Source organism: Neodiprion pinetum, chromosome 3, assembly GCF_021155775.2.
Source record: "Neodiprion pinetum isolate iyNeoPine1 chromosome 3, iyNeoPine1.2, whole genome shotgun sequence".
In the NCBI taxonomy this organism is placed as follows: domain Eukaryota; kingdom Metazoa; phylum Arthropoda; class Insecta; order Hymenoptera; family Diprionidae; genus Neodiprion; species Neodiprion pinetum.
This window is the reverse complement of record NC_060234.1, coordinates 38,089,449-38,114,616: the sequence shown is the minus strand read 5'-3', so window position 1 is coordinate 38,114,616 and position 25,168 is coordinate 38,089,449. Positions and strand designations below refer to the sequence as shown.

Sequence of the window (25,168 nt, the reverse complement as noted above, 5' to 3'; positions counted from 1 at the left end):
TCCACGCGACACGCGACTCTGCAGTTTTTCCTCGACACAACAAAGGCCTCTCGCGCTTATTCGAGGAAAACTATTGTCAGCAGAAAATAAAAAAAAAGTAAAAAAAAAAAAAAAATTGCCGGCATTCCGATACCGAAGGCACAAAATTACTCGCCGCCGTTCGCGACGCGTCGATTATACACATATACGTATGTTCCCGTGTAATATACGCAACGTAGCCGGGTCAATGTACGCTTCGATCCGATGAACACCTCACGATCAGCTGAAAATACTCCATTTTCCTTTTTCCTCGTATTTCATCGGTTACAGTTCAACATTTTAAAATCGATCTTCGATACTTTTGGCTGATGAGTATTATTCTCCTAACTGAACAACCGTTTTTTGACTACTGATTATTGCACTCACTCCACGACGACCGATTGAAGCCGTTTATTTAAATCGACAGACTCTGTCAGCGGTGATTATAATACACCGAAGCGTTAGAATATCGATCGCGCATGTAATGTTTGCGGACTTACTTCGGCTTGGAGCTCAAAGCGGAGTATATTTTGATTGTGAGAGACAAATCAAACACGTATACACAGCCTGCCGTCCTAAGCCAACGTTTTATCCACAGAGCACGGTCGTTAATTAACCGAGGATTCGTACTGCAAATGACCCGACTTGAGGTGACCTCGGGTCTCCTTTTTGGTCAGTGTTTTGCAAACAAGCCAAATGAAACGTGCGATAGAATATATAGGGGAAAATTTTTTTGTAAAATCCTCGCGGTACCTCAATATTGACCAATTATTATGCCCATCCGTCTGTTTGAAATATTTCGTATACGTGATGAAAAAGTAAACCTTCAGCCATGTAGCAAAACTCGCCTAGTGAAATAAACTTGGCGTAGAAAAAACGAGTCGGTTCTTCCATTACCAATTTATGTCTTGAGCGAATGTCCGGTGAATTATTTTACGGTTCACGGTTTAATTAGTCTAACCATTAATAACCAAATTTGGAATTTTAACAATCTTGGAAAAGTTGTAGAACTTTTACATTTTAGAGTCAAGAAAAATATTGCGATTAAATTTATGCTTGTACATTGTGGTTCGGATGAATGTTCTGGATTCTTGATGGTAACCCCGAGGCTGAAAATAAACGATAATATTATTATTTCTTAGAGTTCTGAAATATCAAAATTCTTCAATGCACGTTGTTTGATAACTAATGTTTCAATTTTATATTGGAAATAGCTTTAAAATGAAACTTTTGCCCGCCATGCTCTCAACGCGGATCGTTAGTTATAAGTTAACAAGTTACTGCCATTGGGCAGTTCGGGAGTTTGCGTGTGTTTAAAAAAATCAAATAAATAATCCTTATCCGTGAAAGATAATGGATTTACATTGAAAATAAAAGCGTATACGTTTTTCAAAGGCGCGTTTTACAGAGAGACGTTGGTGTACGGCGTTGATTGTGAATTGTGAAAAAAAAAAAAACATGAAACGAACAATATTACCCGAACTTGGACTGTTTTTTCAACCATATAAATTTGTCAGGCTGTTTATCTCGCACCAGTTTACAAATATAGTCGACTTAGCAAAGATTTTATCAGGTACCTATTTGTCAAGCGAGCGAATCTCTAGACTCTCGTTGAAACTCGCACTGAAATGTAAAATCGTGAGATCACGAGGCGAGATTTGCTGAGAAAGAAAAAACCCGCCCCCATCCTCTCGGTATGGAAAAAAAAACAACCCAGAAAACACGAAATGATTACGTCACACCTCCGTCACGTAACCCATGCATGAATCCGTCGTAATCATGCGCCGTTTCTGGAATACCTGCAGACTAGTGCGAATAGATGATACGACGGCGTAAAAAACGTCGGTGACGAAGGAGATATAAATGTATAGGAGCAGAGCGAGTGAGTCAGATTCAATTATAGCGCAATCAAGAAGATCCAAAAGATCGCTCTGGTTATAACCTGCAGGATCTCTGCAGCCTTGCAGGGAAGTCTGGAAGAGCGCTTAGCTCCCTTCGGGCCGACGGGAGGTCGAGTGGTTGGGGGTGGGCCGCCTCGAGATGAGAAATGAGAGTTAATTGTCCCGGGACGGCGGGGGTTCGCCTCCTGAAAATAATCTCGCTTCAAACTCTCGCTATACCCGACGCGGCTATTACCAGCTGAGCTTGTACGACGGAAGCCCGCGGAAGGATTTTTCCCGCAAGTCTAAGCGGTACGAATCGTCGTTTCAACCCCCTAATTTTTCTTTCCCGCCTTTTCTTCGCGACCCAGAAATTGGAGAGGGCTACACCTGGGAACGCAACAATTCCTTGCATTATTTTCGCTTGTGAGGTAATCCAGCCAATTATACGTACAGAGCAGGTGGAGAGGCAAATTTAGGGGTGCAATTCGGAACGGTTACAGTGTGGTTGAAAGAATGGAGAAGCAAAAAAGTAAGCTGTTCGAGAATTTTGAAAGACGCACTGACGCAAGCTCCTCGGTTTAATTAGCACCGGATCGATACTTCCTCCTGGTCCTCACGTTCGATTATACCATCCGCAGCACTAATGAGCCCTGGCCGAGAAAGGATACGCCGATCCTTTTGCTGTCGCTGTATTGACGGGTGAAAAGTAACGGCCTGCGAGCTGACATTTGGCCGAATTGTCGCGTACAGACGTGGGGTATAAAGTTATTCTCATCGCTTGTGTGTTTCTGACTTTGACGTCTTCTGTATGACGCTTGAAAAGGTGATATCGAATTAATGAGCCACCCGCTGCGCGATGGGTACCGAAAGGGATCTGAAATCAATGAAATCAGCCAGACTCAAACCGGAGTCTTGAAATTCTTGAGCTTTCATGATCATTGACCGAGTCGCGATTCCTACAGGTTCGAAAATTAGTAAATTTGTAATAAAAAGATCCGCATCTTTTTACACTAAACTTCAAAATCGTAGCCACGCCGCGGGTTTGCAAAAATTTCAAATTTGCATTCCTAGCCGGGTTAGTTCTTCGTCGGTTAAGTTATCGGTTTTTAACCCTTACTTCGCAGTACGCTCGGCACTGCGCGATGTATGTATGTACGTACAATGTGCGTTGGGGCCCATTAAAATAGCCAAGTTATTCGAAATTCGCGTTTCTATGGTGAACCGAGGGAAGTTTCGGTATGGAGCCGGCGCACAAACATTTCGCTCAGGCGAACAACGACGTGCCATTGTTAAATTCTCGCATTACACGAGTGAGTTTGATGCGCGCGTATTTAATGCGGGCATATCGTGTGACGATACATTTGTACCTTTGAACCAAAATTACCTACGCTCGTAAAATAACCCAAGCTTACAGTTCGAGTGTAAAACAATTTCGTATAATAGCTTATCGTCTATTCCGTCAAAACACTTGTGAATAATAAATTTTAGTATTTTGTATCGAGCGTAAGGTTGACGTTGTGGTTTGGCAAAATTGAAATCGCTGTCGGCTCGAAATACTTTGAAAGTTCAAAGGATGAAACTGAAACGACGATCCTGAAACGAAAAACAAAAATCATCCAATGAGATACAAAATAAAAAATTGCCGAGCAAAATCCTTGTATACGGACCTTCTTAACCTCCAATTGATTCTGAGCTTCGGTTCTTATCCTTCAGAATCTTATCGGGTTGTAATGAGAAAATTTCGTTTGATCTCATGAATTAAATGCATTTACGGGACGTCAATTAAATACTTATTCAATTTCACATTGTAGTATACGTTGAAGTCACAAAATATTCACTTGTCTCTGACGGATGTTGACTGGTTTTAAATAAATATTATTCCTTTAGAACGCTTATAATATCTTCAGCTTCCTCTTGACGGACAATTTTATTTCTGTATAAAATCCCGCTGACAGATGGCAATTAATTCATTTCTATCATCAAACGAAAATGTTCTCACTTCGTTAAAGTAATTTTTTTCTCCGCTTGGTAATAAGAAAAGATTTCAGATTACGAGGTTATATACTCGAACAAGACCTGACTGAAATGATAAAATTTCAGGAAGCATAGCTATTGAAAATAACTTGTTATTTCTTCGACGAAAACGATTTCACGAAAGCTCGCCAGCTCGTTTAACGCAAGGTTAGAGACTTCCGCGACGGCGACGTCATATCTAAGATCCGATTGCGAAAGGAACACCTTGGCCATCCGGTCGATTTATAATCACTGATCGTATCCGTGCCGGCAAAAGCCCCGGGGCTTCCCCGTCCGCGTCGCGGCGAGATGGCGGTAATCATACCCCGGCCCACCCTCGCCCCGCATCACCACAGGGCTGTGCGACATCGTTCGATCACCCCGCCCAGCCTTTATCGGAGGCACGGCTCTTGATTTCATTGTCTGAAAATTGTTCAGCCTCCCTCTTGATGCGCGGTCTGCATCCTCCCCGGAGACCGGAGGACCGTCTGCGGGAGAATGGCGAGAAAACTGCAGAGAGAGTGAGTGAGTGTTTACGATAGAGGCGGCGTACGAAAAGCGCATGCAATCAAATCGTGTGCATAGGCATAAAATACAATGAAACCAACGACAAATTAACATACGTTAAAATTAAGGATGAAAAAGAATGACTAGAGAAAGAGATAAAAATAGATAAAAGTAAATAGACCTAAAGTGAAAGTACAAGGGAGAGAGAGAGAGAGAAACTTTCTTCCAAAATCCAAATCCTCCAATCTGTTAGCTAATTATACAAAATTAAACCTTTTTCGATACGGTATTTTGAAAGCGAATTTTTGATACGTTTAATAACCACGAAGTAATTTCATTGTGTTACTTGAGCTGCGTTTGAGAAAAATTTTGTTTAACTTTTTTGTCTCGGCTAATACTGTACAAGTTCGTTTTTTAAATAAACGTTAAATTTCCTACAACGGCAATTTTACCCATACTTATATATGTATACCTTATTAGCGATACATTGATTGTGAGTTAATAATCATTTCTCGGTATCAAATTTGAAATTTTTTCTTTTGCTAACTAGCTCCGACCTATCGGATACCAGCTGCTGGCATTCAACGATATATTTTCAATGCCAACATGTTTTTTATCCGAACGAGAAACGAAAGTCGGGCTTCCGTTGAAAAGGGTAAATTTACCAATCGAGGGATTTACCTGTAAGCGAACGGATTTTTTCGCTCAACTGGGCTTCCGTACCGGATTCTACGAATCGTGGATAATGCGGGGATTCCAAGTATTTTCTGCGCCAGCGATACGTGTACGTGTGTTTGTTTTTGTTTTTTCGTTTTTTTTTTTTTTTTACCTCATTTTCTTTCATACGTAAAAAATGGTCCTCGTATTTTAACCTTTACTAAAGAAAAAATCCGACTTTTGTTTCACGAGCTTTTGTATTCTTCGAGGTTCTCTCGCCGATTTCATTCTCGATATAACGCTCGTGTGATATCTATTCCTACAGATCGTTGATCTTAAGATGGAAAGAATTCTGGAACTCTTTTGTGGACGTGAAGGCGTTTAATTTCGTGAAAAGGAAAAGACCTCGAGGTTCCTGATGCGTAAGAATTCCTGAACGAAGATTCATAAGGGATAATGAAATACGCCGCACTCCCGCTTTTTTGCCACTCGTTTTACTATCAGCTAACGAAATTAACGTAATTCATCTTCACCCCTGGTTGAACGGCCGTGTAAAAGAGAATTCATTAATTAATTAACGGCTCGCTGTAACTGATTGAATCCCTCGCCGGCCTCGGAGGTATCAAAATTTATTTCGTACCATTGCTCGATCTCTTAAGAGCCACCGATGGTAAAATTCACTCTTTATTCTCTAATATAATCGACCAGCGAAATTCACAAGCGAAGTTTGCGGTAAAACAATAATTTTGCTTACCTCATTTATGCCCATGGTAACAACAATGATTTAACAGTGTAAAGTTTCGGCCCACCATAAAAGTCTACAGCGGTAGGGTGGAAAAAATGTTGATCCAAAAGCAAAAAGAAAAATAGAATCGGAGAGGAGAAGAGAAGTTCGTCTTCTGCGTCGGCGGGAGACAGGTGCGGTAATATAGGGTCGAAAAGAAGAAGAAAAAAAAACTCTTTTCTATAAGCGGCTTAACTCCCTACTCGTTTGTGAGGTTCTGCACCAGTTCGGCGGGTAAAGCTGTTGAGAATAAGAAGAATAAGTAGAGGAAGAAAAGGAGAGAATCGGGTTAAACTGACAAAGATAGTTGTTAAGCTCTTCGTGTGTCTTTGGGTTTTAGGATTACAACGACGACATCAGGCAGGAACAAATGTGGGAAATGCAGATCCTAAGCACACAGGGACGCGAAGGCTCGCAAGCTGCGGAGGCGCCCTCCAGTCCTGAACTCAGCTCGGACGCGGCGAATTCTCCAACCGCTGCGACCACGGCGGCGTCCATCGAAGGCCAAGACTCGACTCCAAGACCAACACCGTCGCCGCCGAATCCAGCGACCCTCAAAACACAGGGTACCGTTCTTCAGACCGTAACATCAACGCTAGGTGAACACCAACGCGAGTTCTGATCCCGAGAATTACTCGCGAGTCGATTATATCGGATGCTGAAATAAGTTGAAAACGGGTTCGGTTTATCGCCGTCGTCGCCACGTTTCAGTTTCAACGAATCTCCAAACTCTTCGTGAAATTGGAACGAAATTCTAACACAGAATGACCTCAAAAGCCAGATCGGTGGATTTCTCGTGAATAATAGAAAGTCAGTTTTGCTTCACGGAATCTCTCGGATGAAAGGTTCAGCGAATGAAATGCCTTGAAGATTAAGAAACGAGGAAGGAAATCCTTCGAACCTATGGTTAGACGGTCGTCGGACTTGTTCGTTATCCGAACACGACTCGGCATTCCGTAACGAGACAAGTGGCGGCTTATTATAGGAACCTGTCAGTCGTTGCTTCTTGCGTCTCATTTTATTTCACCAACTATTCGAGTTAGATATTTTTGAAACTGAAATACTTCAGTCTTGAAAACTCAAGCGCTCACCTACAACCAACCAGAAATAAAATCTGACGAGGAATACGTCGATCTGGCTTACGGGAATCGTCAGAAAATAAAATTTGTTTGGGAACGTATTCGTTCTTCGGGTTGTAACGAAACGATAATTAACCGGTTCGACGACCACTTGAAGAGCAGCGACTATCTTCCCGGTCATATCGCGTTTCTCGTGCGAATAAATTTCCAGCATCTCTCTCGGATAATCGACTCCTTCAAAGAACTGGAATTCCAAACGATGTTTCGTCTAGCTGCTTTAAAAATTTCCTGAATTCTCCATTTCGTTCCTCGCTTCTTGCAAACTGCTACAACTCGTAACTCGGATCGCTAAGTGTAAAGAACTCAGCCAACAAGCAGTGTATACTTGCAATACTGCTTGCAATAATGGCAACAAGAATTATCATGCGAAACGAATATTAATGAGCGAGTGAAAGCCGGGAGTATGAAAAGGTCCGTGTGACCACCATAACCACGATGCACTTTGCAGAAGCGCTCCTCGTCCTTCGCTGGTTGCACTTCAAACGACACACCTGCATGCCCTCTCAGTTTGAATATAATTCGAGTTACGGCTGCCATGGTGAACCACCCACACTTAACTACTCCTCATCGATTCGTTCCCATGGAGCCGTGGCAGGCATGCTTGTCGCTCGAACAGCGTTGATAGACCAGCGTTCGCGCTCCTTTTCACGACATCCCAACACCCCCCTCGCATGTACACCGTGATCTATCAACGTGTCCAGTATATTATAGTACGAATCCATGTGTTGGCAGGGGGCCGGAAGCGACCGCTACTACCTGGAGGTCGTCCAACAATGTCGCCGACGAAGCGGACCGTGATGTCGCTCCTGGCTCGGGCTCGTGCGGCCCAAAACAAAGAGCCGCTTCCGCCGCCACCCTCAATTGTGGGAGCGGCACACCCTGCGCACCCAACGCACCCTCAGCCTCCGGCACCACTCATTCAAGCCGCGCTCCAGCTTCCAGCCGGAGCTTTGCAGCCCGGGACTCAGGCCCCGGTTGGGCCCCAAGTGTCCCAGCTTCAGTTGGCGGCGGCCCAAGCGGCCTCTCCTCACACCACGGCTTCCCAGCGACAGTCAATCCTGCCGCCACATACCCAGCACCAAGTCATACCACCGGCGATACATGGCCTGCTTCACGCGCAGTGAGTACCAATGCTTTATTCCACCACACTTTTTGCCGCCTGGTATGTCGTTGGCCATGACACGCGAGTGTTGGAAGACTTCTTTGGGACGATGCTGAAGTTGGCAATTTTAACGCGGACTGGAAAAAATATTGGTGTACTTACTCGCAAGGAAGGTATCCAAGATCGATCTCGCCGATTTCATTCATTTTATAATATGTTATAGTAGACTAAAAACCAAGAGACACGCATTTTTTTTTTTTGTTTTCTTTTCATCTGCCATTAAATACTTTGAAGGGGTGAAGCCACCCTCTAATGTAATTCGGAATATTCACCCGGAAGAACATACTAATTTTTAACCAATCCAAATGGAAAAGTTTTCTCATAACGACATAAAAACTGTTAAATCGCCTTTTGACATGCCTTACTTTGAAGGGTGGCTTCACCCCTTTAAAGCATTTAATGGCGGATAAAAAAAAATACGTGTCTCTTAGTTTTTATTCTACTATAAAACATTATAAAAGGAATCAAATCGGCGAGATCGAACAACGGGATAACTTCCTTGTCAGTACTGCTATAAAAATGCATCGTTACCATTAACGTCACAAACTCAGCGGCCCGATTCTTTATAAATCGTTAGATCAACGTAGCACAGCTCAAGTGACGCAACTCGCACTGCAATGATTGTGAGCTTCATACCAACCCTCGAAAACCGACGTGTTTTTCATCTTTCATTTCTATGCAGCTAATTAGAATTCATAAGCCCGCGTACGTAGTTTCCGTGATTATTGAAACGCGAGCCCTTGCGCGTGCGTGGAGCCTGGAAGTATAGCGTGCCTGACGCGTGAAGTAGAAAGCGGTGAGAAGTACGTAGTGTCTCAGTTGCGGGGACGGAGTATGAACAATACGTCACTCCAGTTGGCAGGGAGGCTTAATTATGACAAAGTTCGAGGTTCGGTCACCCCAGCCGGTGGCTGCAAAACGCGAGGCGGTAACGAGCTTGCAGCTTCGTCCAAGTGTCGTCCTCGCGTCCCTCGGCTCTCGGTTTTTGCTCGGGTGATTCAAGGTCCTAGTCATCTCCGTAGTCGCCTGCAAAGCCGCGAATAAAAGCCGAAGAAAAGGGAGGGTTTCTTCTTCTTCTTCGAGCTTAGATGTTTTTCCGAAAATCCCAAATAGACACCGTTCTGTTCGTAAACAGCTTTTATTTAGCTTTGTTGAGAAAGCGAGGAACGAAGACGAGCTCCTCCGAAATCGCATGATGTTTTTTCGCAGATCTAATTCGTTGACAGCCTCGGTGACCAGCGATAAAGCCGAGGAAAATAATGATCGACTTCAACACTCGGGTACCCTGACATTTCGAGCACCATTCAGGACGAGAGCTTGTGCTTCCCTTTGACCCGGAGCGCAAACCACAGCGTTTACATTTCGGCACGGATATTATATATGCAGGGTGCTCGAAAATTCTCGTCACGTCAGCGTGAGCGCTGCATATTCGACAAGAGGAACATCTCCTCGGTTCCAGACCCGCTTATAGATTTAAACATACCTGGACTGAAATTCTACGCAGTCATCCGGCGGAGCTTGAATAACAATTACAGATTCGATTTTAGCGTCATTGTTTTGCGGCACAAATTCAAAGGGAGCCGCTGTTATATATATATACGTATATATGTATATCGGGGAAGGATTTATGGACGGGGGGGGACGAAAACCGTCCGATTTGAATGAAAATTCCGGCCTTCTTTTCACCCCCAGTCGGTAAAATCCCTCGACAAATTCAGATTTAGGTGGACATCCGTGAGTCTGGCGGGTTTAATTGTTAGAGCGAGGATCAATATAACGTTCGGAGAAGAATGGAAGCGACCGAAGGGGTTTCCGGGCCTTTTTCTGCAAAAATCTTGGGGTCATGTGAACTCGAGAGTTTGCTTTTATCCCGACGTCATGCGAGGATTGGCTGCCATACTCACAGAAACCTGATGGCGCGTAGGTCAAGATATACGTTTCCAATTTGGCCTTCCAGCTCGCATTCCGAGCGGAGAAATTATTCCCCCAGAGTTCTTCGCTTTTTCCCCTGCACGTGGGACTTTAGTTTCGAAAATTCAATCGACCTTTTTTTCATCCTTCTCATTCGTCACTTCGCGCGGTATTGAGAATCATCAAAGCCGGAGGAAAATCTCGTTCATTCAACGCGGAACGTATTTCGGTACGGGTAAACAATTCCTCGGAATTATTCTGGCACGAGTTTTATACATTAAATTTGTATATCATACGGGCAAAGGGAATTTCGCGAGGCTCAAGGAGACGAGGGGGATGGAGACTTTTTTAATTAACGTTATTTGTTAATGAGGTGCACTCGCATATCTGTGAAAAGACTCGTTACCAAGCGCCGGATTAAAGAGCTTCTTTTAGTTTCAAACTAGCATCTCAATGCTGACGGATAGTTACCCCAGAACGTTCCTTTCGTGCTTTTAATATGAAAACTCGAAAGACGAAAATGAGGAAAGTCTTTAAAGCAAGAGAAAAAAATTAGCAACCGAATTGAGATCTGGGTGTCGGACGTAATGATTTTATCAAAATTTGCATTCGCTTCCGAGGGTTTCGAATTGATCGATTGTATTCGAACGTCTCTTGTCTCAATAAACAAGCAGCAGGCTGGGAAACAAGATTCGAAGGTCCGAGAATTCCGTCGATTTTACCCGTATTGTTGTATACTTTACAAGACGACCGCGGCATTTGGACGGGGATACAAGTTGCCAAGTGACAAGTTTTGGGCCGCTTGAACTTTGCACTATTTGGAGAATTGACTGCTCGAACCGTGACGGCGAAACCCCTCGTGCACAAGAATGTCAGCAGAGGCTTATAAACCTGACCACAGTTTCGATTGGTGTTGTCGAAGCGAAAGATAGCTTGAAGGAGGGTAGCGCAATATGTGTCAGGACGAACAATGATCGCCTGGCTGTGACTACATCGATAATGTGGTGGATTTTATCGGGAGGTGATAGGATGAGAAAATTGGAAAAATCTGCAGCCAAACTTTATACCGTTGGATATATCCGACTATTGATTCTCGCGACAGCATTGCGGAATTCTTCAAGAGAGTCAAGCTGTTACATTTGATCGGTGCGATGTGCTACTCGCAAGAAATATTTACGAAATGATAAATAAACCAATTCCGAAACTTGTTTCTGGCCAAGTCACGGCAACCCCTCGAGACTGTCCTGTGACGAAATCTTCAACGTTGACTGCTTTCTTCGTTTTCTCACGCACCGCTCGACTCGTTCGGTATAATATACCTACCGAAGTGCTGAAAAATTGTGAAACTCTTCAGCGAGGCAGAAAAAACGATTAAAACTTTGGTGGAAAAGAAACGAACCGAACGAAAAGTCAGATTTTTCCTTTCACTCTGCACGCCGTTTCGTCGAGTTATTGATTCGAGTCCCGCTGCCACCGGAATGACAGAAACCTTCACCCCGAACTTTCGATGCTTGAGATTGATAGGCTCAGTTCCAAAACAGATTGTACGTGCACGCGTGTATTGAAAGGTGAAAAATAAGGGTGCGATTATTCGCTTAAAGCCCACATCTCGCATCATACTTTTGGCTAATATTTCAACTTACACATTTCTCCGATCAATCTTACGCATCCTAATGTTTCTCTTTTCCATCTGCCTACGCCATTCCCAATGCTCATACCTTATACCATCTATCAATGTTCGGAAACATGTTCCGCCCCCTCGCCTCTCTCTTTGCCACTTTTGCACTCTCTCGTTTCTCGCGTTTTCCCCTCTTTCCCATCCGTGCACATCCCTGTCGCTTTAATCTGAAAAAAGGTAGCCTCCACGGAATTGAGTCCGGTGATCAAAACCACGGTTCCTTCAATTTCATCTACGGTTTTATCCACCGCCTTCTACAGCCTCCAGGCTCCATGTAAACCATCCGCGCTTTTGCAGAGCCAGCAAAGAAGACGCTACGCTGCTGATTCGCCGAATGGTTTCCACTAGATATAAGAAACCCACTCGAATGAGAATACGGTCTTAATCGCTTCACGGAAAATCTCGAGCTTTCGCGCCATCCTCAATTCTATAATTCCACAAGGTACCCTCGAGTGATAAGAACATCGAACAGGCCGCGTATAATCGAGCTTTTGCCGACAGTCAAACGCCAGAAGCTTCGCTACCTAGATACTTGAACGTAACTTTCAACTTTTGAGTGCCGTAAGAAGAATCTGCAAAATGCTGGTACGAGTCAAGAAAGATGTGTCAGAGTAACCGTCGATAACGAATCGAACATCCATACAATATCAAATCTCAGTGGCGCGGCGATAAAGTCCCTCACGTGCGATGACTCGTCGAGCTGTTTATTCTTCTTCCAACTGCGACCGATCTCGACTAGAGTGAAACCGGGCTCTGACCATAATCCGCAGACATTGCGTTATCCCGAAATGTCTTAGGGGTATGTATTGGACAAAAAATCCTTCAGACATTCGTCGCGGAGAGCTTATACTCGACGACCCTCTCGGACAGATCGGGAACGACCCAAGGACGATAAAAGGTACGAAAAAGGGACGGCCGTGTGAACGAAACCGCAATTTAGTCAACACGTCGCCGGATCTCGCAGAGCGTAAAGTCGGAAGCTATCGGTAGCCGCGTTCCCATTCAAAGATGAATAAATATGTCCGGTAAACGGGGTGGTAAACGGGCTGTTGTCCCCGCGGGCACTTGACCGATCCGAACGGCTCATCTTTGCAGCACCGTTACCGAAGTGGTTCAAGAGCCCTCGGGATCTCGGGTCTTATGCGCCACTCCGTGTCATGAAATTCATGTGACGTTCAGGTTTCGCGACCGAGTGCTCAAATGCACTTCGAACCGACCGCGGAGGCGAAGGGCACACCTTAGCTTCTCTGGCTAATAAGCCGCAAGCTCGAGTAAGCCTCGAATGTCGAAACAAATGAGCGAGACCATCTCATCCGGGTACAATTCGTTCACAGACCCTGGAGACAGTAATAAAGGTATTGAACATTCGGGTTGGTTCTGAAACAAGGTAACGGTATCATACCGCGTTTAACACGCGCGACAAAGAGCTGGCGGAAGCTCAACCTTTCTGGGAAATCAAAGCACAATCGGAAGACTGCAGGCTCGTACAATAACCGTTGTAATTGGAACCAAACGCGATTGAATTACCCCGTCGGAGGGATTCGAGGGAAATTTAACTGTCCACGAAGGGCGTAGTTAACCCTCGTAAACTACGTCGGTCATTTCGGGACGTGGTTGGTTCGAGATGTACACTTATAATACACACACGCAGAGTTGGTGGGCGGAGGGATCCCGTTGTTCGACATCGTGGGTTGTGTGCCGGGATATTTCACCCTGTCCCCCTGTACCACAGGTATAACACACACAAAGCGAGTTTGCATCGGGAGTTACGCGCAGGCTGCTCTGCCTGCGTGCCTTTAATCCTCCCCGAAACCATTTCTATAATTCTCGGAGATACGCGTGCTTCTGACACCCGCTACAGCTGCAATGCCATAAACGGCTTTTAACATTTAAACGAGTTAGTTATGGCTTGCGATCGATTAACTTTGACAACGAGAGGAACTCGTACAATTTTTTCCTCCGCAGACCGATATACACGAGTATAAGGTATGGAACATTCTGTTATCTTATCACGTTTCGCAAATTACTGATCTCAATACGAACGCCATTCACAGGGGGATGACAATCTTCAGCTAGGATCTTACTCGGGTCGCTTCCTCTGCACTAACCGTGATGAACGCCAAAGAATCATCGCGTTCCCCTGAATCGTAAAAAACTACTAGGTAACATGATGCTAGTTATATTCTGTTGTTTCCTCACCGTAAAGTCCCAGGCTCTTGGAACAGGTCTGTATTATTGTAAACTGGTGGCCATTGTGGTCGAATATCCTTATGGAAGCAGAGTCCTGTTCTATGGCACCTGTGAAGCAGAAACAGTGTCAGTTGACTCGAGGTTTTCGCGTCTTTCCTCGAGTGTCTATCAGCCTTAACTATCATTTGTCAAGCCAAGGTGAGGCACATCGATCACTGGATAGATTCGCGTGTTCTTCAACGCCCTCGATATTTCAGTCCATTGTTGCAGAGTCGGATCCACGCCCCTGGGATTGTGCGCGGAGGGTTGAAGCACGATAATCGATCCATCTGGCATTCACTGCAATGTTATGGTTTGAAGAATTCGACGTACAAAGAGACCAAACTTGTTCGTTCATACCGATTTCACAAAAATTATTATAAGCTGCCCTGGTGTCTTCGAGAAGTCCAGTGAAGTCAAAGCACTTCTTGTGATAGTCGTAGCAATGGTATTTTTTTCTTTTTCTTTTTTTTTCAAGTGCACTGAGGTTACCTCACCGATTTTCACAGTTCTGCGATATGTTGCAGTGTATGAAGAAAAATGTTGTACCTGAATTCTATTCGCATACCAATTCATCCTTTCACGGGAAAAATATTAGCTGTGAAATTTAACTTGAGAAAAAGGATTATTTGGGGGCTGGAACTTTGGGGGTAATTTTCTTCCATTACTACAATATGCACCACAGAATGAAGAAAATCGGCGAGGTAGACTTTTGATACCTTCCTTGTGATTGAATTCTTATTTTTTTCGAAACGAGTAAAAAGGAGGAGACAAAAATTTACCTCGTTGATATTGATTGAAACTCTGCAAGCTTCTGCAAAGGATAATTGTACGTAATTCAAAAGAATCCTGTTAGAATTTCCCGACTTATCAAGTTGAGCTTGCAGCTCCTTTGCTGTCTTTCTCTTTCTCTCGTACAGCTTCCGATTGAAACATTGAAAATCGATAGCTGGAAGCTTATGGTCTCACCTTCACCTGAGCCACGTGAAAACTTGTTAGTTTTCACCACGTAGGTATAATTATTTCCTATTCAACATAGATCCTTGTAGATGTCGAACCTTCTGATTTCCGACCATTCGAAACTTTGTTGTTTTGTAAAGGTTCGACTTCTTCACTTCAAGCCTTGCCACGAAATAATTTGAAATCCGGCGTTTTCACAACTTTTCAAATTCGGAACACAAATCCCGCCACGTTTGGCGCCCATGAATTCGATGCTATTTCTGTAAAATAATCTTGACAAAACAAATCCCCTGATATCTAAGTGTATAAAATAAACGGCTGAATTCGCTTGAGTCTGAGCTCTGCAATATCGGGATATGAATCTTCGAGTGCTCGCTGCGAAGCGACGCAAGCTGCATAGAATAAGGATCGCAATTTATGCGCGCTTATTCTACATTTCAAGGGGTAAGCTAATAAGCGTTGACTCAGAGCAGCTCGTCTTGATGAAGATAAGATGAAAGAGTGTACAGCTTCTCCAGAGATGAGTCTAGAACCTGAAGCCTGGGAGAGGGCGCATCGCACACAGCGATCACCCCGAAAGGGTTTCAATTCCGTACCTACGGAATAACGGAGAATAAAACATCACATGAGACGACGTTCCGGCATCTGCCGCCGGCCTTGGATTCAGACAAGTCTTAAATCATCGACGAGACGAGCCGATGACTTTGACGCAGATCCCCTTGACCACCTGCCTTTGGATCAGCGCCAGAAGCTCGCAGGAAAGCCCGAAGTAATTCTACGGCTAAAATAATAAATGATCGGAGCTGCAGTCAGTGATTTGTGAACGCACTAATTCTTCCTCGCAGCCATGAGCGTGGTTCTCCATCCCAGTACGTGGCAGTAGATTATTTTTTTAATTATCATACAGCCCGAAAATCCAGGGCTTCGGGTCATAAATTATTCTGTCTACACAAACGAAAATTCGGAATGTAAAATTGAATTTCAGAATCCAACATCGACTCCGTTAACCCTTTTGTTCGATTGAAAAACGCGCATCGGAGATGTTATAAATCAAGCCATCCGCTGACTGGATTCTGGAGGCATAATATCAGTATTCGAGCCCTCAATTTTTTAACAGTAACGAAACCTTTTTATCTATATATTATCGTGAGCTTACTTCATTATGTCGATTGCTACCCGTTAACAATATTTCTTATCACCCCTCACAACGTCAAATTTTCCGAATAAGCTCTTAATAATAAAAATTGTAAAGACTCCTGTATATTGAGGTTCAACTATTTAATATGAGATACTCCACTTTTCACACCGAGATATGTATTACCAAAGATTCTGGCTTTCTCAGATTGATTTTAGTTTATTGATTATCATGATTCACTGCAACGAATTAATAAACAAATAAGCGTTTTTTGATGACCGAACTCTTTTATTCTCACCATGTTTCGGAGCTTGTATAACTGATAGTATCTTCTCACTCTGAAACTATTGTTTCTAACTACCGGTCTCAGTGTATAAATCTTTGATTCTTCGTGAACGTACGACGTGGTTATTCATCGTTCATCGTCATTGTGTGCCGCGAGCGTTTGCAAAGCCATGGATTTGAGCCAATATTCAAATCTATCGGTGAAATAATTTGTTTAGGAGTTCTGAGCAGGAAATCATTCGCGAAGAGGAAGCTGGGAGGGAAGGGAAACGGTAGTAGACATACCGAGGGAATTTCAAGGAAATCGATGCCTCGAATTTCGTCGATTTAGTACAACCGTGGCGTGGCTTCTGCTATTGTGCCCGTTGAATCGAGCCGCCTTGGAATTGGCCAATGTTGTAAATACCAATGGTTACCGGAGCCGCGTGACCGATAAATCAATCTTTCCCTTTGGCGTTCAATCGAGTGTGTATCCTAAGGTTCGATGTTGGAAACGCCGACGGTGCTAAGCAGCCCGTGGGAATTGGAGCCATTTGTTATTCCCCGTTAAATTCCTTACACGACATCCTCCGAAAAAAATGTTTTTCCCAAAAGTGACATCTTTATTTTCGCCATATTGAAAAAACACCACTTTTCCCTCTTACGCTGAACCGTAATATACACGCTTATTTTTTTTCGAATTTTCAGCACGAAGAATTTCTCGTTTCTGCTCCCTCGCCGCGCACATAAAATGACGGAATGCTTTACTCGCGCTGACGAAGTCGTTGCTAAGCGTGAACAAACACCTATAACCCTCGACGTTTCGGAAACTTTGAGAATTCAAACTCGGCGAACGACCCGCTCCGACAAAACTTTTAAGCATTTTTCAAACGACCAAGACGGTAAACACGACCGTGAATTTCCCTCAAGGGCTTTCATTCTCACTTCCGACCCCTGCGGACTAGCATCGGCGTTTCAACTGTCGCCACACAAATCACACCCATTCTCGACCGATTTAATTTGCATCAAGTGTGCAGAAGAGAATTTCGCCTATCGTCGACGAACCCCGTCTTGCGGTTTAAAACTGCGTTTCCGCTTTCCTTGTCACAAAAATTCACATCTTACAAGGTCGATATTTATCTCTTATTTAATTTGATGGAAATCGAATCGTGTGTAACCACACGATACACCGTTATCGAAAGCAGTCGGCCAGTTGATGGAAGGATTAATCAGATATCCGCATTAGTATAATTTCCTTCAATTTTCCTTCCTTTTATGAAATTCAGATTGGATTATCAAACTTACACAAACTTAAATTCATCATTTCTCTATGTTTTTATATATATATATATATATATATATATGTAACATATATTTAGCCTGACAATGGGACTGGACGTTATACCTTTCAGAGACTTCTTTCCGTACCATCCGCTGTGAAAGGAATAGGAAATTAATATCCCGAACAATCATATACCGGGAAATTGAAGATCCAACTGCAGGGACTCCATCTCGTTTCTATTCTCGAAGCTAAGCGACTGAAAGAATAATAAAATACTGAAAGAAAATTCTTCCAAAATGTGTGCATCCAGCGAAACTCTTCAACGGTATATTTCCTATGAAGCTTTGACAAATTGCAGAAGCTTAAGAGCTACGCGGGGTTCAAAACAGGAACCGACAAATGAGTGCAGTCAGAAAAACGGCGAACACACGTATATTTCAAACGAGCACTTTTCCGAGGGATCAGGCTACGCACAAACGTTTGAATTTATTTCTTCGCGCCAAAAAAGCTCAGCCATTTCCTCTTCACGGGACGGGGATAGATCTCCGCGTTATCTATAATACGGTCGTTTTGTTTTTTTTTATTTTTTTTATTTTTTTGGTGTTTCGTCGCTGCGGTGAATTTTTTTTTCAGAGGCGGGTCAGTTTTTCCCTTTCTTCTTTTCTCGTCTACTCGATCGCCAGACAATTCGTGAGAACGAAGTCTATACTCGCGTCATCGCGCTGATTGCTCTTCTCAACGAAGGTGCAGCTTTGACGATCTACGTTTAATCTATACCGCATCGGCCAGAGAATTAACTTAACGGTATACACGCGCCTGCACAGCGATCAATCCATCAATCGATGACCTCTGACCGAATATTTCCAATCCAGCGGGAAGTGGTCGAGCTATTTGTCGCATGCGTGCGATATTCAGTGTGCAGTGTTGTGCGATGGCGGAAGTTCAGGGGCGTCATTTAATTCGATAAGCTTTCGAGTCCCTCGCGAACGAACCGCACAGAGCCGCGTTTCGTTTCGTCGGATAATTTTGCCCTCCTGCAAAGTGGCAAAGCGAAGCTGTAATATCGCAGCGCGGCTGCAGCCTGCAACCTTCCACCGTGCGGAATATACCTTCCAGCCTTCTCTTCCGCTCTCTACCTCGCTCTCTCTCTCTCTCTCTCTCTCTCTCTCTCCCTCCCTTCCATGCAAGCCCGAGGAACGCGGCATCGCCCAGCTGCAGATTAATTATTAATTACGTCATGTTAATTGCGTCGCGCCGCAGGAACCACGCCGCTACAAACTCCGCGGCAAAAGCCACAGCAACAGTACTCGACGTGCATCGAGCGACTGACGATGAGCCGACGACGCGTGCGAGGCCAGCATTTTCGATAATTAGTGCTTTCCTCCGTCGAAAATTTATCACCGCCTCGGAACGACGCCGAAATTCTTGCCGATCGAATGGAATGAAAAAAATTTGCGAAAATACCCGACACCCGTATATTATCTCTAGTCAATTATAATTGGGGTGCATTCTTCACCGAGGGCGTACTCTTTTAATTGCGAGGGTAGTTCGTTTCGCCCCCTCGTTACCAATTTTCCGGGACTTGTTTAAACCCAAGGTAGGATGCTAGGTTCCTGATTCGGACCAGCTAGCGACTGGCTACCAGCACTGATCATCGGGCGGCTACGAATATTGCGGACCCAGTCGTAATATGCGTGGAATACTGTATGCGTGGAATACTGTACACGTGGGCAAACCAATCAATTGTTTAACAAATATGTATCTGTTCTGTACTGAGCGAGAACATACCGTTCCCCTGCAGATTTATCAACGATCAATACGGTCGGATCCAACAAGGCTTACCGTTCAATTAACACAAAGCCCGACAAACACCCAATAAATTGTATTCCAACCGTCCACAAAGAGTGCCAAAAATTTTCAACCACTGGGTTACTTTTTTTCGAAGTAGTGGATTGAAAATCCATTAATGGGAATCTACCTTTTGTCATTCGTTACATTTTTTTTTCTTACGTTATTATGGTTTAGTCCAATGGAAACTAGGGGCCAACGCAACGTAAATTTTTCAATGAACATGGCCCTCAAGTAGTAAAGACACAGTGTGGTCAGACTCCAAGTCGTTTTTACTTTTTCTGTGCTCGCACTGCTCGGAATCAGTTTTCATGTTGAAAATAATTGAAAGTAATAATTCCACTCGATTTTCTTCTTATTTGTTTGTTGATTTCTCTTGCACAGGAATTATGAACAAGAATGACTCCTCAGTAACGACGTTTATGTACATTCTTAAATTTTATACGGTGCATTTTCAACTTTCAAAGTAACGCGAAGAATAATTGATTCAATAAAATTTTCAACGATATCTTTGCACACTCTGTACATTAACGCACGGTGAGTCAAAGTTTCGTTAGTTCCCCAATCACAGATACATCTCATTTTGAATAACTCCAAGTTTTTATTAGATTTTAACAGACGGCGTGGTATAAGGTCGAATTACGGCCAGCTTCGGATCTACGCATACTTAATTAAAAGTTGTACGTACGCTCGCGCAATTTCAACGTATCCACAATTCAGTCTGGTGGAAATGTTGTACGGAGAGAAAGTTCGCGCGGTTCGTCGTAAACGGTGATTCGCGCAAACTTTTCGACAATTTTTGAACCTCCCCTTCAACTTTCGGTGGCACAAAAGAGCGAAGGAATAAAAACGCGGACTTTCAAGGTTCGTCACTTGCAGTATAAAGTGTTTCGAATCTGTTCATTGCAAAAAGAAAGAAGAAATGCGATAGCAATAAATGGATTCGCGGAACGGGTAGCAATGCTCTCAAAAGTACGGCAAAGCTCTGCGTCGTCTGCATGACGAGCATTTCATAGAACTAGTTTAAAAGGTGAAATTCAAAGGGAGAAAGAGAACTTATAACTTATATATGTATACGTGCCGTACTGAAAAGTTGAATTCACTCCGGTGCGTGTTTCGTTTTGTTACCCGAGATTATTCCTTTTGTTCTTTTTTTTGTTTTTTTTTTTTTGGTTCTTAAAACTTGCAGTGCCCACTTATTCACGGTGAGTGTAATAAAAAATAAGGAAAGAAAGGTTTCAACGAAACAATCTCAAGTTTAATTAGTAATCTCAGTAGACAGAATTTTAATTAAATTATAGTTAACCGCCACGCCCCCGAAGCCCCGTACTTATGCAAGTCGCCTACATTCCTTTTCGCAAATAAAAGCTGCTTCAGAAACGAGGGGCGCCGTTACCGGTGAACGCGCACATCTTTTTCTTTACAACTTGGCAAACTTTTCCGCAAAGTTGAGTGCGATTCCGGTTTTTTTTTCATTCGTTTTCTTTTTTTCAGATTTTTTTACGCTTTTCTGACACAAGCCCGAAACTCGACTCTCGCATACACTGCTCGTAGTGTATATATAATAATAACACGAGAAACTTTTTCAGCTCGTTAGCCCAGCTGGGTCCGAAACGAAGTGAAACCAGCGACAGAAGTTGAACCGGTTTAAAGGGTGAGAATAAAATCAATAGAGAGGGTCAAAATTGTCGAGTAATTACGACGTTAATCTAGTTGAAAAATTCTCTTCTGTAATCTACGTGCGCACTAATTAGCGAAACGAGAAATTTGAAATACCTAACGAGAAAGAGAGGGAGAGAGACAAAGAGAATGAGATCTCCACCCACGTTAATTGGTGTCTACTTTTCTTCCACTCTTTGTTGCCCTGCGGAATTGAAGCACCTGTGCGGCAGTTAATTCCTACTAAATGAACGTGGAAGGCGAACGAGCGGATAAATGAAGCACGAAATGATTCAAATAAATTGCAAAATAACCAGAGAGGCAGATTTTAGAACGTCAAAGTCTCCCCCGCGTCTCAACGACCCTCGAGGAATCATATTTTTTCCTTACGCGATACACTCGTTCTTCTCTCATCTGTTCTCGGTAATAATTTTTTAAATTATGCACAATACACCTATATATGTATATATACTCCAATCTCACCCCGTCGCTGCAAGTCCGTAACGACAGGGAAGCAAATTGACTTTTGCTTATTATCATAAAACGAAATGTCAGAAGACCGGAAGCTCCGCGTTGAAAATACGGTGACTCGGGAAAATAATGAAAATTCTTTCATTGTACATCACCGTCCGTGCCGGGATGAAAAAATAAATAAAAATATAAACAATTCGAGAAGACGGATTGATCGATTGAAACGAGCTAAAGAAGCGGATCGGGTTCGATGGGAACTTTCAATCATTGATCGGGTACGCAGAGTGATTACCTCCGGGGAACGTGAATCCCGTTGAGGTAGTAAAACTGCAGGTCTATCAGTCTGTAAAACCTGTAAAATTGGCGCTGTAAAGCCAAGTAGGTACCTACTTGATTCTACTTAAGAGGCTTCGAGAGCCGAGCCACGCGCGAAGAGCGCCGAGATCAAATTGAAATTGCTCTCCGTTCCTCCACCTGCGACCGTGGATTACAGCCGGAGTAGATATAGCCGCAGAAATCATTCCGTTTCACGTATTTCGCATTTTTTGTCCACGGGGTCAATCGACGAATAAAGATCCGCACCGCGCCAACCGAGCGTCCCAGCCGTAATTTACCCGCGGAACAAATCTGTTCCAGGAAAAAATTCAAACTCACCTTCCACGTAAAAATTCACCCGAACTATTGCGCACATGAATTATTAACGAGATCGGAAGCTTGGCGGATTTTATTATTGTAAAGTCGTAATTTGCAGACGCGGAACGACGCGCGAGCCGCAATCTTTCGAATATTCCATCTCGAATTAGTCATTCGTGATTGTGGGAAAATGACTGCGTGAGGGCTGATGGGGAGTAGAAATTGATGATCGAATCTAGCCTGGGGCGACGAAACGTGATTAATAACAGCGACGCGAAATGGCGAAATCTACGACAATAAGCAAGATATTGGTTTTCCCGAAGGTGAGAATAAATTGGCGAAAGGGGTTCGCTATCTGTCAACTGGAATCTCCTAAATCCTAATCGTAGCCGCGAATGCGAGAGGAGTGCAAGAACAAAAAAAAAGAAAGTAGAGCGGCTGAATTTCGAGTCAATTAAATACCCCATTTATCTCCTTTATCGAGCAAACTCAGGCGGTGTTGTTCGACCATTTGTAATTGAAATTTCGGTTCGCAGTTGAGCCGCTGAAACTGACCGTAAACTTCCATTGATAATGGCAATAATAGCTGCCCAGTAATCGTTGCGGGATATTTCCAGCCGTAGTTTTGGCCAGACTGCCCAGAGAATCGAGAAGCTAGTTCAAAACTCGCAGTTTCTACGTCCTAATTTATACGCACCGCGTGGAAGTTATCAGCGAAGTCGAAACCGCCCTCCATTTTTTAAACTACTCTTTCAGGGCAAAGTAACGCTTCGAAAAGAAGGGAAGAATTTTTCCGACCCGTTCAAAGTACGCGTTAACGTTAAAAGCATGTTTCTGCTGTACTGAGTGCGCGATTCGGAGTGATCGAGAATCACGTAATTTTGCCCTTCGCCGATCTTTACGGATAGTTTAACGCCCCGAATTCGCCGCACGACGCGAGTCGTAAAATATCGATGAAACGAGTCCCAATCACAGATGTCAGAAATTCTCTTCCGGAACTCCACGGGGTACATAATACGAAACTTAGAGGATCGTTTCGGAGTCTTCTGCACCTAATCCAGTGGTTTTACGATCGGAGTTACACATATGAGCGTAGATATTTGCGTCATCGATATGTTACCGCCTGGCATCGCCTTCCCCGATCCAACACGTATGGATGACCGGGTGTCTCGTAAAGCGAGCTATAAATGCACAAAACAGGGAGTCTTCTCACCTCTCGCCCTGCCTTCGTCTATAAAATGAATAACACCGGCTCCTCTTCATCGGCGACGACCCGAGCTGTGTGCAATAATTCATTTCCGCACGCTGACAGACGGCGCCAGTAACTCCGGGAGAATTTCTTCGCCCTTTTATTTCCTCACACAACACACTCTTCCTCCTTCCCCTTTTATTCTCCCTTCTCGTTCCGGCTACTGTGCTCTTTTATTAACGCGGCGTGGCCTGGCAGCTCGACACTCGGTCCGCAAAAAAGTACAAGCAGCTTATTGTTAGCTCGTCTATTCCCTTTGTAAGAAGCGCATAGCCGCAATATGTGAAACTCTCGGCTTTTCGTGTAGGTACTCGAAGAATTAACGCAAGCACCTCGTTGATCCTCCGGCAATCTGAGACCTTCCAAATTGCTCCATGACCCTTTCAACCGCACTTTATCACCTTTTCTATCCGGGAGGTTTTATCTTTTTTGCACATGTTTCGACGTCTTTGTGAGCTACAGGTTGGTTATTGAAGTGATCAGATTCGTAGCAAGAAATCAAATCCTGTTACAAAATTTCTATCAGAGTGCAAAACAAATTTCAAAAGTGATCGAAGTGTGCAGAGGAACTCACGTTTCTCAGGACAGATATTGGGAATTCGAGTGACCTGTAGCAGCAATCGATGTGGAAATTTAGGGTCACTTTTCTTCCATTCTTTAGACCAAAAGAAAAATGTGAAAACCTTCACCGTAGAACCGAAATCGGTTATTGACGAAACTCCTGAAAAGCATTTGTGATAGGGATGAAGCCAGACTTCGTAGGCTTTACAAATTCGTGTTGTTGGATACGTGAGTTGAAGTTTTGTTTCTCTCTAATTCGAAACATTTCATCCCGAAATCAAGAGAATCGTTCGTTTGACATTTATTCGGATATGTACAGAGATGGGAGGGGGTCAGATTCAGATTCAAGTTCTTACAACCTTGGCATAAGCACGAAAACTTTCTACAGATAATTCCTTCAAGTTTGAGCTCTTATTCAACCTCCCGCAACATCTGGTGTCAGGTATTCCACGTAAAGTATTCTCGAAGAATTGATCCGTGTTGGTACAACCTTACACCACCCACTCTGCAGATACTTCTTTGGGTAAGAAGTTTGAAACAGATTTGAATAATTAATATTTCAGAGGGCGAGACCGTAATTCCAATGATAATAATTGGAACAATGGTTGTAAGAAGCTTGCAGCATCTGAAAATACAAGGGAACTTTAAAATTGGATTATACGCAGCTGCCCATCCGTCTCTCCCTCTAGTTTCGACTTTGGACGATGTGAAAAAAGAACAGACGTCAAACAGTAGTAGACGCTCGACGTTTACTATCTTGGACTATATTAGTCGATTGAATCATGGGAAAATCTTCGAGAGGAACATTTACGACGCCAGTTATGATCACGTTGACGATTTTTTTTTTCCACTTGAATCGTTGCCAATAACGGTGAAAGAAGAACCGTTTTGCTCTAGCAGTTTCATCGCACCCACGATTCACTTTTTAATTGAAATCAATTCTATATCAAAGTATACATCGAAACGGCTGGCTTAGGAATCCGATGTTGTAAAAATAACGTCCTTCGAGCGCCCGAGTTCTATAATAAATAATTCACCGCCTTCGACGCGAACCTTTCCAGCCTCTCAAATCGCACAAAAGTATATCTAAGTGCATGAAAATAGAAATATACGCGCGATGCCATT

At 43.6% G+C, this 25,168-nt stretch overlaps 1 protein-coding gene across 5 annotated transcripts in view; it reads left to right on the top strand.

Annotated features, from left to right (window-relative positions):
* The window catches only part of LOC124214320 (KH domain-containing, RNA-binding, signal transduction-associated protein 2-like), a 124,846-nt gene that overhangs the window by 95,626 nt on the left and 4,052 nt on the right, over window positions 1–25,168 (top strand). For 4 of the 5 annotated variants that reach the window (XM_069134477.1, XM_046616575.2, XM_046616578.2 and 1 more), the window contains 2 exons: window positions 6,203–6,461; window positions 7,734–8,121. In XM_069134477.1, the coding sequence (XP_068990578.1) occupies window positions 6,203–6,461; window positions 7,734–8,121 (647 nt within the window). The remainder of the gene's footprint in view (window positions 1–6,202; window positions 6,462–7,733; window positions 8,122–25,168) is intronic. The other variant, XM_069134476.1, reaches the window with a different exon arrangement.